The following is a 14,793-nucleotide window of genomic DNA, read 5'->3' as shown; positions in this document are numbered from 1 at the left end:
CCTGATGTGCAAAGATCGTTACAGCACAGGTCTCACAGGGCTCTTTTCAAGCAGCGCTGTGCCAGCGACTCACATAAAGACCCCAAAGTGCCTCGGGAAGTGGGCTTTCGAGCAGGGAGTTCCCCAAATTTGTGAAGATGATTCCTGCAGAGAAGGTACAGAAAAAATTGAAATGATCTTCCCAACTCAGCTCAGAAGGAACACCACTGGCTATTTCCTTGCAGTGTCTCCAATGTTTAAACTGCCAGCACAGCACCTAAAAACTAATATTTGGGACCGGACAGAGCTGTTCTTTGTAGCCACTGCAATTCTCTAGTCAATTCAGGGTACATATGTACCATTGCCAGCAGAGGAGGCTGGAAAGTAAATGTCACCCACAATACCCAAACAACCTTGTTTACATTTCTGTACTCATTAACAGAGGTAACATCTCATAGCAAATACAACTTTATCTTCCTTTGTGTCACTTCAAGAGGCGCAGCTCAAACGGCTCAGGGGCAGTCACGAGCTCAGCAGTATTTGTAGTCCCTGACAAAGTGACTTCAGAGCTCTGGCAGGCATCTGAGCCAAACCACAGACATGTTTACAAGGCCTGACACTCCTTCAAACATCCATCTGACAGTCATGTTTGTAGAAAACCTCTACAGATAGCCCTAAATGAGGGTAATCACATCTCTTACACATGTCCATGACTGTTCAGAGCAAACACAAGATCTGCTCATTTTGGACTTCAAAGGAGGATGAGAAGATGCTTTGTTCAGAGAAATAAATCTATCATGTGCATTAGTGCCTTGAAGTCTAAACAAAATCAAAGGTCCATTGGGTTAGGCCCCTTAAGAGATGCATTTACCAACATTAACCTCTCTTCTGAAGAGAGTAGAAAGAGAATGAGGAAAAAGGATTCTTGTGCCAGTTTTGATGACAGAGGTGCAGAGAGGCTGAACGAGCAAGAGGTAACCTGTGGGAGCAACTCTGAGCCTCTGTGTCCAACGACCCAGCCCAGATCCTTCAACTCTTCCTCTCGGCAGCCTTGGTGTTCATGAGGGCACCTGGGAAAGCCTCTGAGCCAGCTAGGAGTGGGAACTGGCTGCTGACAAGCTAAGCCTTAGCAAACTCTTGCACTAGTGGTCTTTCATAGACCTGTTCTCCAAACCTGCTTCTGCTTACTGCTTTGGAAAAACACATCATCATTACAAGATGCTGGAAACCATCTGCTTTACTTGCGCAGCACTACTAGCTGCCACCAGGAGCATTGCTGCGGAGCACCAGCACTCACTGAGCTCTTCATCTGTGGAGATCTTCTTGGGTTCTCCAAAGAAGAGCAAGGAGAGCAAGGAGGTGGTGGGTGACAGCCAACATGGCTTCACCAAAGGCAGATCGTGCCTGACCAACTTGGTGGCCTTTTATGATGGGGTGACAGCATCGGTGGACAAGGGTCGACCAATGGATATCATCTACCTGGACTTGTGCAAAGCTTTTGACACTGTCCCGCATGACATTCTTCTCTCTAAACTAGAGAGGCATGGGTTTGATGGATGGACCACTCGGTGGATAAGGAATTGGCTCAATGGCCGCACTCAGAGAGTAGTGGTCAACGGCTCGATGTCCAAGTGGAGACCGGTCACGAGTGGCGTCCCTCAGGGGTCCGTGTTGGGCCCGGCCCTCTTCAACATCTTTGTCGGTGACGTGGACAGTGGCATGGAGTGCACCCTCAGCAAGTTCGCCGATGACACCAAGCTGTGTGGTGCTGTCAACACGCTGGAAGGGGGGATGCCATCCAGAGGGACCTCGACAGGCTGGAGAGGTGGGCCCATGTCAACCTCATGAAGTTCAACCAGGCCAAATGCAAGGTCCTACATCTGGGTCGTGGCAATCCCAGGCATAAATACAGACTGGGTGGTGAATGGATCGAGAGCAGCCCTGAGGAGAAGGACTTGGGAGTACTGGTGGACGAGAAGCTCAATATGAGCCGGCAATGTGCTCTTGCGGCCCAGAAGGCCAACTGCGTCCTGGGCTGCATCAAGAGGAGCGTGGCCAGCAGGTCGAGAGAGGTGATTCTGCCCCTCTACTCTGCCCTCGTGAGACCTCACCTGGAGTACTGCGTCCAGTTCTGGAGCCCCCAACATAAGAAGGACATGGACCAGTTGGAGAGGGTCCAGAGGAGGGCCACGAAGATGATAAGAGGGCTGGAGCACCTTTCCTATGAGGACAGGCTGAAAGAGTTGGGGCTGTTCAGCCTGGAGAAGAGGAGGCTCCGGGGTGACCTTATAGCGGTCTTCCAGTACCTCAAGGGGGCCTACAGGAAAGATGGGGAGAGGCTGTTCAGGAGGGCCTGTTGTGATAGGACAAGGGGTAATGGTTTTAAAATAGAGGGAGGTAGATTCAGATTGGATATTAGGAAAAAATTTTTTACCATGAGAGTTGTAGAACACTGGAACAGGTTGCCCAGAGAGGTGGTGGATGCTCCATCCCTGGAGACGTTCAAGGCCAGGTTGGATGAGGCCCTGAGCAACCTGATCTAGTTGGAGATATCCCTGTTCCTTGCAGGGGGGTTGGACTAGATGACCTTTGAAGGTCCCGTCCAGCCCTAACCATTCTATGATTCTATGATTCTAAGAAGTAGCAGAGGACATAATTCTGAGTGAAGAAAACACCCCAACCCCCCCCTATCCCCTTGCCCTGAACATCCCAGTCCCACTGATCCCCTTCTAGCCCCTGTCTCCAGTTCACTCCTCCATGGCTCTTCCTATGTCCTCCACCTTCCTTCCCCAAAACTGCCCTCAACCTTTCTAGCCCCTGAACCTAGACTCCTCCCCCATTTTTCACCCAATGAAGTTTGAACTGTATCAAATGAGACATGGATCCTTCCTGTGACAAGTTCAGTCACAACTGAATCCAAACTGGATGGTCACTTTACTCTGTCCCAGCCCTGGCCTGGATCCATTCAGTTCATCACACCCCTCTGAGCTCTGCTCAGCAGAGGTTACACCCCATAAACAGATAAAGCTGGGAAGTCCCCAGCTGCCCCATGTCTCGTACAAAACCTGGCTTCCTGATGGGGAACCCCAAACCTTTCCCTGCCTCTCTTCTCCAAAATCCCATTCCCTTTGAAAGCCATGCCTCATCCTACCCATCTCTGCAACTGTTCTAAGTTTCCTCATGTTTCCTTTAGTCACCATCCCTTTTTGGATGGCAGAGGAGCGTAGGAAGGTATTTCTGAAGAGGAGGATGGGAAGTGGGTGCAGGGCCACGTGCAGACAGCCCAGGGTGTTGGGGCAGTCCTGATCATGTGGCAGGAGGGTTGTCTCTGCCTGTCTCCTTGGAAAGTGATGGAGGCTGCCCCTCAGCCTGCTCAGCTCTTCGGTCTTCTGCTGAAAAGATGTTAAAAAACTGGCTGGCAACAGACATGAAATCAGACCCAAGGACCAAGCTGCCTCTTCGGGCTTTTCTCCAGCTGTATCCTACCATGTAGACACATTCACTTGCACAAACCAATGCAATTCCAGGCAGCCATGCCATGGAGTCCTTCCTCTCTACTTACATTTATGCCAAGCAGAATTCCAACCCAATGATTTCCCAACATCGCTTTGCCATCAGCCGGTTGCTGAAGCTGCTCCTCTCATAGAACGGTTTGGGTTGGAAGGGACCTCAAAGATCATCTAGTTCCACCCCCCCTGCCATGGCAGGGACACCCTCCACTACACCAGGTTGCTCAACGCCTCATCAAGCTTCGTCTGATGCAGATAAAACCCAGGAGTTTTTGCTCAAGGACAAGTGATCCTCAGGCCCTGCCAGGGCCAGTGCTCCCAGCCTGGGTGGTGCCTGAAACGTAATGGCATCTATTGAAAGGAGACTGGCACTGCAGTGGTTCAATAGCCCCTTAATTTCTAGCTGTCCCTTGCAGCTTGTGATTGTTCCATCAAAACCCAAGAAAATCATTCCAGACCTGTAGCTAAGTCCTGACATGGCCTCGGCTGGACGCTCGCCTTTGGTTTGCCAGCCAGAGCTGGGACTAGCTGTTCATAGCCATCAGCCTCCATTTTTTCCCAGTACACGCTTGCCTTCAACACCAGCAGACCAGCTTTTTGTTTGCTCACCCTTTGCAGGACCTCTTAAAAGTTACCCTAGACCCCACTGTGCTGGAGACCTGTGGTTGGCAGCCCCTTTTACCTCCCTCACATCCTCCTGCCTCCTTCCCACGAAAGCCCTTCTTGGCACAGGCCAAACGGTCAGGTTCTCAAAGCTGCTCCCCTTATAAAAACAAAGGGCAGATCCATCAGCTTCCCAGGCTGGAGTTGCTCCGATGGGCAGAGCAGATGGGTTTGGAGCTGCCCAGTTTGACACTGTTGAGCTCTGAAATAGGTCATAGGTAACCAGTTGGCGAGGTGCCCTCCTGGCATGCTACAGGATCACACCAAAGGGCAGTCGGACTTTGTCCTGACACGTAAGCACAATGCGCCAGGCCAGCGAGAAGCAGGACTAGGCAAGGGTTTTCTGAAATGGTCAAAGCTTGGCTCAGGTGCTATCTTGGTCATCTTCAAGAGGTAGTACTCAGATGCCCATATGCCAGCAGCCTGCTGGACAACCAACCGTTCCCTGCTGCTCTCACAGCGTATGATGGCAGCTGAACAGAGCAGGTTTGTTCTCCTCTGTCTCTTAAAAATGCATTTTTCACCATCTTCTTAAACAATTCATGAAAGTGACAAATTAGTTTGAGGAAAGGTTCCTCCCACCCCACATGACACACTGTGGTAAGGCTGGCCAGGAAACCAGCAGGCATTAACACTCGGGCACTACAGCCTTGTGTGATGAAAATGCATCCTACGTTTCACAGAGCAGATGCTACAGCCATGCATGCTGCCAGGCATGGCCTCGTTCTCTGCATTTCCAGAAGATCCGTCCTTCCAACTGGTTTGTCCCTCCAGCCACCCTGTAGCACTTTCCACTCTCCCTCTCCATCACAGGAGCCGCAGCCTCCTCCAAGGGCCTGCACTATGCTGAGTACACCGGGGTCTCTACAGGCACCAGTAAGGGCCAAGCCAAACTGGACCAAGGGCCAGTCAAGAGCTATGCTAAGAGTTGGACTTGGCATTGCAACTGTTGCACTTGCAGGTCCTTAAGCTTTCCACCTTTGGAAACCATGCAGGCTTGCAATTACCGAGACAGCAAAGAGGATTTCAACGTCGAGCCTTGCATCGTACTCTAAAGGATGTGAACACCAAGTGAGAAGCAGGAAGCTAGTCTTGTTTTAGGGGTAAGTCCATCTGCTGGCAAGGCCAAAATCACAACAGCCCATAGAAGAGTCGTGACTTTGAATCATCCTGATAAATGCTTATCACCTTACTTAGGAACAAACTGAAATCCGAAGCCTTGGGTCATAAGAGATTTAGAAGATACATTATGCAACAGCTTTGTATCTACTTGCTCTGCACACTTTTTAACACTGCACTGATTGTTCCCATTTATTGTCACAATTAAAAGCCTATTTAAAAGCAGACTGGAATCTTTTACAGTTATATAAAGTTACGCGGTTACGCTCCTACGAGGAGCAGGCAGTTGGACTTCATGGGTCCCTTGCAACTCAAGATACTCTCTCCGATTCTACTAGAACCACTATTTTTAGATGTGAGCTACGACTTACACCTGTTAGGATTCAGTGTCCCACTGCGCAGTTTTTGCCTCAACAGCAGTCATTGCCAAGTACAAGGGACACCGGAACAAGAAGTTTCCCTCTACTAGGTAGGCAAGGAATTATTTCTCATGCTCTATACAAGGCTTGTGTGCAGTTTATGAGGTCATAAACATTTACTGTTTAACCCTGCAAACCATTCAGATTTTGTGACAAGAGGCACAAGACAGGTCCCAGTACAGGCTGCCAGTTATTTGTCCTTAGAACGTGGTCTGCTCTACAAACGCCTTGCCAAGCACGCATTGAATCTCCACTTCATCTCATCTAGCTTAGTCCTACTCCATCCCTCTGCTGGGAATTCTGATATGCTACTGAAAAAGAACCATGTTCCTCAAAATAGGTGGAGAGGATAAAACCAGAAATGTACAAAAGTTAAACAGATTTTACATTTTATTTCCAATAAAAATTTAGATCCTAGATGGATACAGCATCTGCAAAAGACAAGAAAAGAATCACGTTAGAAATCCTGTTACTGGACTGTACTATTTTAAACACAAGTTTTGCAGTTACACAGAAGAGATGTGAGAATGAAAAAGTGACACAGCATCACCAGGAAGATATTGCATCAAAACTCCAGGTGATGGACACAGAGAGACAGTCTCATTGAAGCCTTGTGGCTAGAACAGGTCCTAGTGGACAGGTCAGGACAACACAGCTCTTGGCTAAAACATTGGGGAGGCAGGAGAAAAATCTGTCAGCAGGTAGGAAGTGGAGTAGAAGGGTGCAAAAATACATGTATGAGATCCAGAGGGAAAAAAAAAAACCACGTCAAGATAGCTTTACAAGGGAGCTGAGGAAGAGTCCCAGAACTCTGAGTCTTTCCAGACAACCTGAGCAAGCATACAACAGCCCTGGCAATGAGACACACCCCCTCGGCACAAGCAGCCGGCTATAAACCTCTCCGAGCTCCAAAAGGAGCATTTACCAGAGAGAGTCATGTTGTACGCACAACAGAAACAGAACAAAACCTTAGTTCAAGTTTTCCCTCATACTACGTGGGATTAACATGCACCCTGAGAACAGCCAATAAATATCTTGTTTCTAAAATAAATCCACTTACCACCCGGATTCTGTGTCCAATGGCCTTGGCAGGAAGGTTGGAGCGGAACTTGGCACGCACCATGCCACTGTTCCCATGGGCGCGGGTTACCTTCCCCCAGATCACTCGTGTCCTGTTGGGCTTGCCACCGGGGGTTACGGTATTGCTGAGGGAAGAGAGGAGAAGAACTGCTGAGCAGCCAGTCACAGCTTCATACAGGACTGTCAGTGATGGGGTAAACAATGCAGCCTCTTTTAAGGCACTTCCATAACTTTATTCCACAGTCATCTTCATTTGGAACCATCTTCCACTTCTATTTATCTGGAAGTGGAAATTGCTAGGCCTGGAATTTTCACTACACCTTCCAAACAAGTAAGTATTGCAGTTTGTAATTTATTAATAGTTCTCCAGTAGAGCTTCTGATAAGTTCAAAGCTTAAAAATTTGGAAAACACCGATGCTAAGATAATCAAACTAAAAACTAATCAATTTCAACTCCAAAGAAAACGCAACATCTTATTTCTAAGATTTCTCCAGACACACCAAAGGCAGGACGGGCCTAAGCCATCGGGAAGGACTGCAAAAATCTGCTTTAGAAGAAAAGCCGTGTGCTATGTTAGAAATGATGGTGATCAAGCTGACAGCCTGATGGATTTTATTCAAGACAATTCTAAACTCTTGTATCTGAACTTTAACAACTACAAACTAAAAAGTGGAAGGTAACAAGTAATGCTCTTAAGGGCTCCACCACCAGCAGCACAGCAGAAGTGGCAGTGCTCTGACATGGGCACGCCATAAGCAAGGACACTAAGTTCTCCAGGCTTCACAAAGTAATTCTGCTGCTGAAGTAACTCAGCAGCTCAGAGTACTCTACGCAAATTCACCTCGCTTCATTTTACTCTTCTGTTTTACACCTTCAGTTTTTGCCAGTCTCTGGCAAAATTTGCTTTCGGTTTGCTCTCTAACGTATTGTTTATAACAGCAAATAATTATTCCACGTAATTTCATGATCTGAATTAAGAACACATAGGCCAATTAAAGCAAAAATAACCAAGGACTTCAAAACCCAAACCAAACCAGGAAACTGACCTACACAGTGCTCCATGGACATTCTACGGATAAACTGAATCAAATTCATTTGCGTTCTAACAACAGCTCTATGAACAGACTGCTCACATTCTGGCACTTGCAAAAGCTGATACAAGAGTCGGCTGATTTAGCAGAACAATAAAAAGTTACTCACTTTTTAGCTTTGTACACGTAGGCACACCTCTTGCCCAAGTAGAAGTCTGTCTCCTGACGGGCATACACACCTTCAATTTTCAGAAGGGCAGTGTGCTCCCGCTGGTTTCGGAGGCCACGTTTGTAGCCAGCAAAAGTGGCCTTGCACCACAGCCTGCAGACATTGAAAACATTCACAAGTTATAATTTACCCCAAAGTATCAAGTGCAGAAACAATTACTGTGCTGTTTCAGCAGAAATTATTTCCACACCAGCAGAAATTTAGCTGAGGAACAATCCCACTGCTTTCGCTTTTACAGACTACTGCAAATCCTTATGTTCAGTCAGCGGAGGAAAGCTAAGTAAGTAGGGCATGAAGTATTTATGAGAGCTTTGCATCTTTCTGCTTTTCATAAACTTCTGGCACTACAGGCTTCAACATCAGTAGGTGTTTCCAAACGTCTGCAAACCCTCTGTGATGAGTAAACTTCACTGTTTTGCTACACACCACATAAACTGCGTCTCCACTGTTCCAGTAACTGCCACTGGAAAGGACATGAACTGCTACTCATCTGCAGCCTCCGAAGAATTAACTGCGGTTATGGGGCAGCCAGAGAGACAGCCCCACGTGCACTGGGCAAGGACGTTACACAAACTCCCAACAATCCTTCACGACAAAGGCCTGTCTGCACTAGGCAGGTAAAGCAACTGTAAGGCTCATTCCACACATCACGTGCACATTGTGACCACCGTCTCAACCGCATCCAGCAGCTGCCCCATAATACAACAGCATTAAACCAAGCTTTGCGAGGCTGCCTTTCACACATGCGTAACAGAAGACAGACTCCACAAATGAATATTAAGACAAAAAACTGGGATTCAGATTCAGTCTCTCCACCACCTACAAACTCGATCCCTATATATACATAAGGAAACTCGATGGCATAGTAGCTCCTTTACTCGAGGAAACAACATGTCAACGCTTCTACTGTACACTAAAGTTTCACAAATACTGTGATAACAAAAACACCGTCAATATCCCGCATCTGGTGCGGGGCGAGGGAAAGCATGGCACATCGCATTAACAGCTGCAACCGGCTTCAGAATCGGGAGACAGAGCTGCGGGCGTTTAACAGAGGGCCCGGCACGATACTGGGTAAAGGAGCTGTCCTGGAAAACGAGCGCAGCCACAGGAAAACAGATCACTGCCGCAGCCTTAACGAAGCTCTCAGAGATGCTCGGTTTGCAAGAAGACTCGTCGAAAGCCGCCTCGGGGCGGGTCACTCACCTCCCGGTCATGGTGTCCTCCTAAAGCCCGGCTCCCGGCAGCCCTGGAAACGACACACACGCCGTCAGCCTCCCGGGCCGGAGCTCGGTCCAGCCGAGCGAACGGGCGCTGCCGCAGGCCCGCTCCGGCGGTCGGGGGCCACCCGCAGCACGGCGACATGGGCAAGAGGGCCACCAGCCTTCCCAGGACGGGCTCCGCCTCACGGGGGGGGAAGGGGACCCCTCCGCTTCCCCAGAGAACGGGACGCTCCCGGTGCCCCAGCCCCTCTTCAGCCGCGGGCCTCAACCTGCGGCCGGGACCATCCGTCGCGCATCGGCACCATCCCGCCCTCTGCCCGCTCCGCACAGCGCCAGCCGCAGCGCCCCGGGAGCCCCGCGCCCGCCGGTGGTCCCACGGCGAGCGCAGCCCCCTCCCGCCCTTCCCCCCGCGCCTCCACTCCGCAGCTCACCCCCACGGCAGCGGACCAAGATGGCGGCAAAAGGGAGAACCGCCGCGCGGCCTTCCGGGATATGGGCCGGGAAGGGCCCCCCGCGGGCGGCCGACAGCGCCGCCTGAGCGGGCAAGCGCGCGGCGACCCCGGCGGGGTGGGTGCACCGGCCGCCAGCGCCGTCCCTCGCCCCGCGTCCCTCGTCCCGTTTCTCCTCCGGTGCCGATCCGCGGAGAGGCCGCTCAAGCCTCGCCGGGCAGGCACCCGCCTGGGCAGCCCTGCGAGGCCCCCGGAGCGTGGTGGTCGCCATGGAGACGGTCGCCGCCGCCGCCACCGCGTCCCGGTGAGCGCCGCAGCGGGCCCAGCACCGGCAGCGGGCGGGCGGGCGGGGGTTACCGGCCGCTGTGGGCAGGGCTCTGCAGCCGCCCGGTGTGGGAGCGAGAGGGTAAATCCCGGCGCGGTGCTGAGGGGAGGCCTGGCAGGGCGAGCGGGGCCGCAGCCCGGCGGCGAGAACCGGCTTCGGCGGTGGAACGAGCCGAGGAGCCCTGCGAGGGGGCAGCGCGGAGGCGGAGGGCAGCGCTTGGCGCTTCTGGGGTGCCCAGGGCTCTGCGGCCCTCTTCTGATGGCCGCTCTCTGGGCCCTGCCTGTCTTCCTCCATTCTCACCTGGAATCAGTGAATCATCTCTACATTTATTTTACTCCTGATGTTGCCTCAGTGACAGAAAACATGTATTTGTGCGCCCAAATCGCTGTACTGAAGTCTTACATTCTTGTGTTTTCCCAAATGTGTGCTTACCCATTTCCCCCAGTCAGGATCATTCATTCTGGATCATTCCTCTGCCACTTCCCTCACATAGTCAGTAATGTGGGCGCATTTTCAGAGTGCTTTAAGTGATTTAGGAACTCCAACACAAAATGTGCCCTGGCTGTCCTGACTTTCACTGTAGCTTTGTTCCTACGTGTCTTAAGCTGCATCTGAACATGTGCCCAGAGTGCTTTTATGAAAAATTGGATTTCGGGAATGAAATCTACTGCCATTTTGTCACCAGCTGGGCTTGGAGAGCTTCAACCTGGACTCAGGAATTACTGAGGAATTAGATCCCAGTCCAGGAGGAGAACTAAGTCTATCTGCGCTTTGCTGGGCCAGAGTAGCAGCACTCAACACCCTGTAAGCATCTAAAAGCGGAGGTTTTTCTTAGAGAGATGAAATGATTAGGAAGTAGGAGCAGATGGAATGTTATGAATCCTTCAAATGATTCTGTTGGCATCTACTTATGAGGAAGAGGTAGAAAGTTAGTTATCAGTGTCAAACGTGCCAGGAACCTCTGGTCGGAGAAAGGACACAATCCTTGCTTTGAGAAGAACAAGCTATCTCTCAGAACACTCTGTTTTCCAGCAGTAGAGATGCCACAGCCAATAAATGCTCCCTAAATCTTATCTTTCCGTGTCCCATACTGATATAGTCTCATGTGGGACACAGTTAAAAGTAGCACCACATCTTTCATTCCTGCAGTCGGTTCTCCTGGGTTCTCAGAGCGCAGGGGCAGAAAGTGTTTCTCTGCAGACAAGATGAAATCTAAATTGCATCTCTAAGCCAAAGCCAAGATTACTTCATCTTTTCCCTTTCCCTTTCCCTTTCCCTTCCTTCCCTTCCCCTTCCCTTTTTTCCAAATGAGCAACTTACGTTCTAACATTTGTAGTGGTTGGCAGAGTTTTCTAAGGCCACAACTATTTTACTTGCTTAAGAGATCTTTTTTTTTTTTTGGTAAAAACTAAGGTCTTTCTGATTTATGGCCCAGCCACTGCCACTGTGGATATTCATAATCTCTCTTGGCCAATCATTTGCAAAACAGAGCAAAAGGAGATGTGATATTCTCAGCTTTGAATTTTCTCACTGGAATTCATCAGTATCTCCTTAACTGACTAAAAGGAATGCTGCAAAGATTGCTGCCTTTGAAGCCATTTTAGTTTCTCAGGCAGCAGGATGGGAGAAATGTGCATCCAGGACTCTCACAGCACAGACAGTTGCAATCCCCCAAGGAACAGCAGGCCAGACCTTCCATACAGTTGTTTTAAAAATTATTTCTTCATATGTTTTTCTTTGCCTTGAGATCAGCAGGGAAAGAATGTCAACCTAAACTCTTGGGAGAAGCTGAATCCTTCACATACCTCTTTTTTTTTTTTTTTAATTTTTTTTTTATTCATTAATAGGGTTTAACGAAGGAGTTCAGCGAAGCACAGTGATTAAGGTCAATGCCAGTGGCTGAATCAGGATGGTCTGTGGGCACTATGCTAACACTAAAATCCAGGGAGAGCAGCTCGCTATTTGTAGTGTTTCTTCATGTGGTTTCCTTCTCAATTCCAAGTCAATGTAAGTCCAGAGCGTACTGGCCTGGCACATGTATCTGCTGTGTGAGTATATGGTTATAAGAGGAGATCTATAGGAATTAAAAACCAGCAGGCTTTAGAGAAATGTTCCAGCTGTGAGCTTTCTTAACACACATTAACATGTTAAGCCTCTCCTGGACAGAAGGTGCTGATGGGATAGAGGAAAAGTTATTGCATCCTCCTTTGTTCCAAATAAGTAATTTTTTTCCTATGAGAGCTGCAAGTGTTATTTCTTCTTTCCAGAATGCTGTCACAATCATCTGTCGCAGCTCTCTCACAAGTCTTTTTTCATAATTTTTTTAGCATTAGGACTCTATATGTAATAGATTATTTTCATGTTGTTTAGACTCAAAATATGGATCATAGATTTCTTAAAAAGATAAAAATGAGTCAAACATTTAAAAAATATTTTATTAGAGCTTGTTGACCGTAAAGAAACATTGTCTGACTTTCTCTATGTAAAATTACTCATCTCAGTTTGTGCATCTCCACTTCCATCATTTATTCCAAGTTTGAAAAGAAAGGAGAAGTGATGCTTTTAGTTTATTACACAGATTACTAGTTATTTATTTGCTAATTATATTATCAAATTCTTATCTCGAACTATAGCAATTTTTTTTTTATAATTAAGAGAAAGGAGAGAAAAAGTCTCAGAAGCAAAGACAGGAAATCAGTTTCTTCTTAGTCAAAGGTGACCATCAGAAGCCCTGAACAGCAGTATTAATTAGGTAAGTCAGTGTCTATAGTACGGGAAGGATAGTAAACACATTGATAATATTCGGAATCACTCATTTGCTGTTATCTACTCCTGCCATGATTTAAGCAAGCTTCTTCTTGATATAATATAGTGTGCTTGCCATTATCTTGTCTGAAAGGCTTTCCATATCTTCATCCATCCAGAAGTTAGAAACCTTATCATAATTGCCTGGCTTAGGGGAAATGACACTCCTTTGACCCTGGAGCAGTACTATCCTTTAACCTAAATAGCTTTGTCTCTCCCTGGTATCTACTCTTCATGTATATTTACAGAGAGTAATCACAGTCCTCAATGCTTTTAATCTCTCGTAAAACAGAATTTCTATTCCCGTGATCGTGCCACTGTGTTCTGTACCCGTGCGTGTTTTTTAACACGAATGACTAGAAACAAGCACCGTGCCTTGTCTGAGGTTTACTGCTGCCTTATGCAGCAGCACCGATGCTTCTTTATATCTACTGAAAATACTGGGCCTGCTACATCACAGCACTTTGCATTATCGTGGTTCGTAACACTGGAGTCGTGCTGCCCCTGAACCCTCTCCTCCACCTTGTGCTCCTGACCTCATAGCAGGAATTCTTGGGAAAATCCTTAATGAAGACTGTGCACCTGGCAGTCTTGCATTCCAAGCTATTATTCGCTTAATTGGAGAAAAGGGACTAGGCCAACAGGAGCAATATTCCAGTCTCATTGACTATACACGTTGCTGCCATGAAAAAGACTGCCACTCACCCACTAGGCTTTCCAGTTGTGGTCTCATGCACAAGGAGAGCCATGGTGTGTTGCAAAGGACAGTACATTTCAATACATGCTGCATTAAAGAACTTACTGCAAGAGACCGGGACACCAAGAAACAAATATACAAAATCTAAGTTATGTTTGTATATTATGATACTAAGAGACACCTACTAAACCTGCACTGAAAAACAACCCATATTTTCTGCCCAAGTGAAATTAATTTCATGTTCAAACTGTAAATTATTTTCTTCAACAAAAAAGGATGAGGACAAATGGCAAAAGTTTCAGAGAGGTTATACTAAGTATGCATTTTTTTAAACACTTGTGAAGTTGCCTATGAAAAATCAAATTTCCAGTGATCCAGAGCATAACTGCATCTAAACCTCTTTAATTTTCATAGAATGTGGCCATGTCCTACCGTGTTAATCATGCCAACAGGCATTGCCTGATTATATTTCCTTGGCAGACTTGCAGGTTGGACTGTAATATTCTGCAGACCTCGAAGATGTTTATTCCAGGGTTTTACAGATGGCATAAATACAGTTGTAGGTATAGCAGCCAAATTAAGATTTTGTCAGTGGATGTTAATGCTTCCATTGCAATGACATTCAGGATCTCGGTCATCTCAGGCTGCAGTTGTGCTGGGTGTTAGACAAGAAATATCTGTTTTGTGAGCATAGGGTTTGGAGGAATTGTCTAAAGGGCTTACTGAAACATTAATAATCTCAGAGAATTTCTCCATTGTTATGCAGGTGTGTTCTCACACGGTTTTCTTAATGGATCAATTTCACTTGGATTAATAGTGAATTTCCACCATTCCCTAGATGCTCTTTCACAATATTCCATCTGTAAGCAAGGCAAAGGGATGCTTAAGTGTACATCAGAGCAGTTTCACATTTGAAATGCAATTCAAAACAGAACAACACAGACTGTTACAGGTAGTTTTTACTTGCCTCGATATTGCTTCTTGTTTGACTTTCAACATCTTATCACGGTGGTAACAGTTCCTGCTGAAGGGACTGGGATCACAAAAATGTTCAGGCTACACAGTAATAAGGAGGAATGATTAGAGCACGAAGGTTCACCATCTGAGATTTTCTAAGACGTGGATTTATTTGTTTTCCTTGTAAGAAGGCACCTTCATTCTGTTGTTTCTCAAAGTCTGTCGTGAAATGCTGCTCTTCCTTGAGCTGAATGGTGAGGCCACCTCACCCAGTTTGTGCCTTCCACGTCCGTTCCTTTCTCAGCCT

At 47.6% G+C, this 14,793-nt stretch overlaps 1 protein-coding gene across 1 annotated transcript; it reads right to left on the bottom strand.

The window, feature by feature from the left end:
* Nucleotides 1–6,061: 6,061 nt before the first annotated feature.
* Nucleotides 6,062–9,307, bottom strand: RPL35A (ribosomal protein L35a). The gene is made up of 4 exons (XM_009988893.2): nt 9,237–9,307; nt 7,971–8,123; nt 6,750–6,894; nt 6,062–6,120 (listed from the first exon to the last, which is right to left on the bottom strand). The coding sequence occupies exons 1-4, from the start codon at nt 9,245–9,247 to the stop codon at nt 6,097–6,099; spliced, it is 333 nt and encodes a 110-aa protein (XP_009987195.1). The 5' UTR covers nt 9,248–9,307; the 3' UTR covers nt 6,062–6,096.
* Nucleotides 9,308–14,793: the final 5,486 nt, after the last annotated feature.

This window comes from Tauraco erythrolophus, chromosome 11, assembly GCF_009769465.1.
Source record: "Tauraco erythrolophus isolate bTauEry1 chromosome 11, bTauEry1.pri, whole genome shotgun sequence".
In the NCBI taxonomy this organism is placed as follows: Eukaryota; Metazoa; Chordata; class Aves; order Musophagiformes; family Musophagidae; genus Tauraco; species Tauraco erythrolophus.
Note: the sequence above shows the minus strand (reverse complement) of the source record. Positions and strands in the feature narration are given on the sequence as shown.

Coding starts and splice junctions, on each gene's coding strand:
- RPL35A (XM_009988893.2), bottom strand. Junction 6,895..7,970: donor TACGTGTACAAAGCTAAAAA/GTGAGTAACTTT, acceptor CTCTTCCCTCAG/CAATACCGTAACCCCCGGTG. Junction 6,121..6,749: donor TTGGACACAGAATCCGGGTG/GTAAGTGGATTT, acceptor TGTCTTTTGCAG/ATGCTGTATCCATCTAGGAT.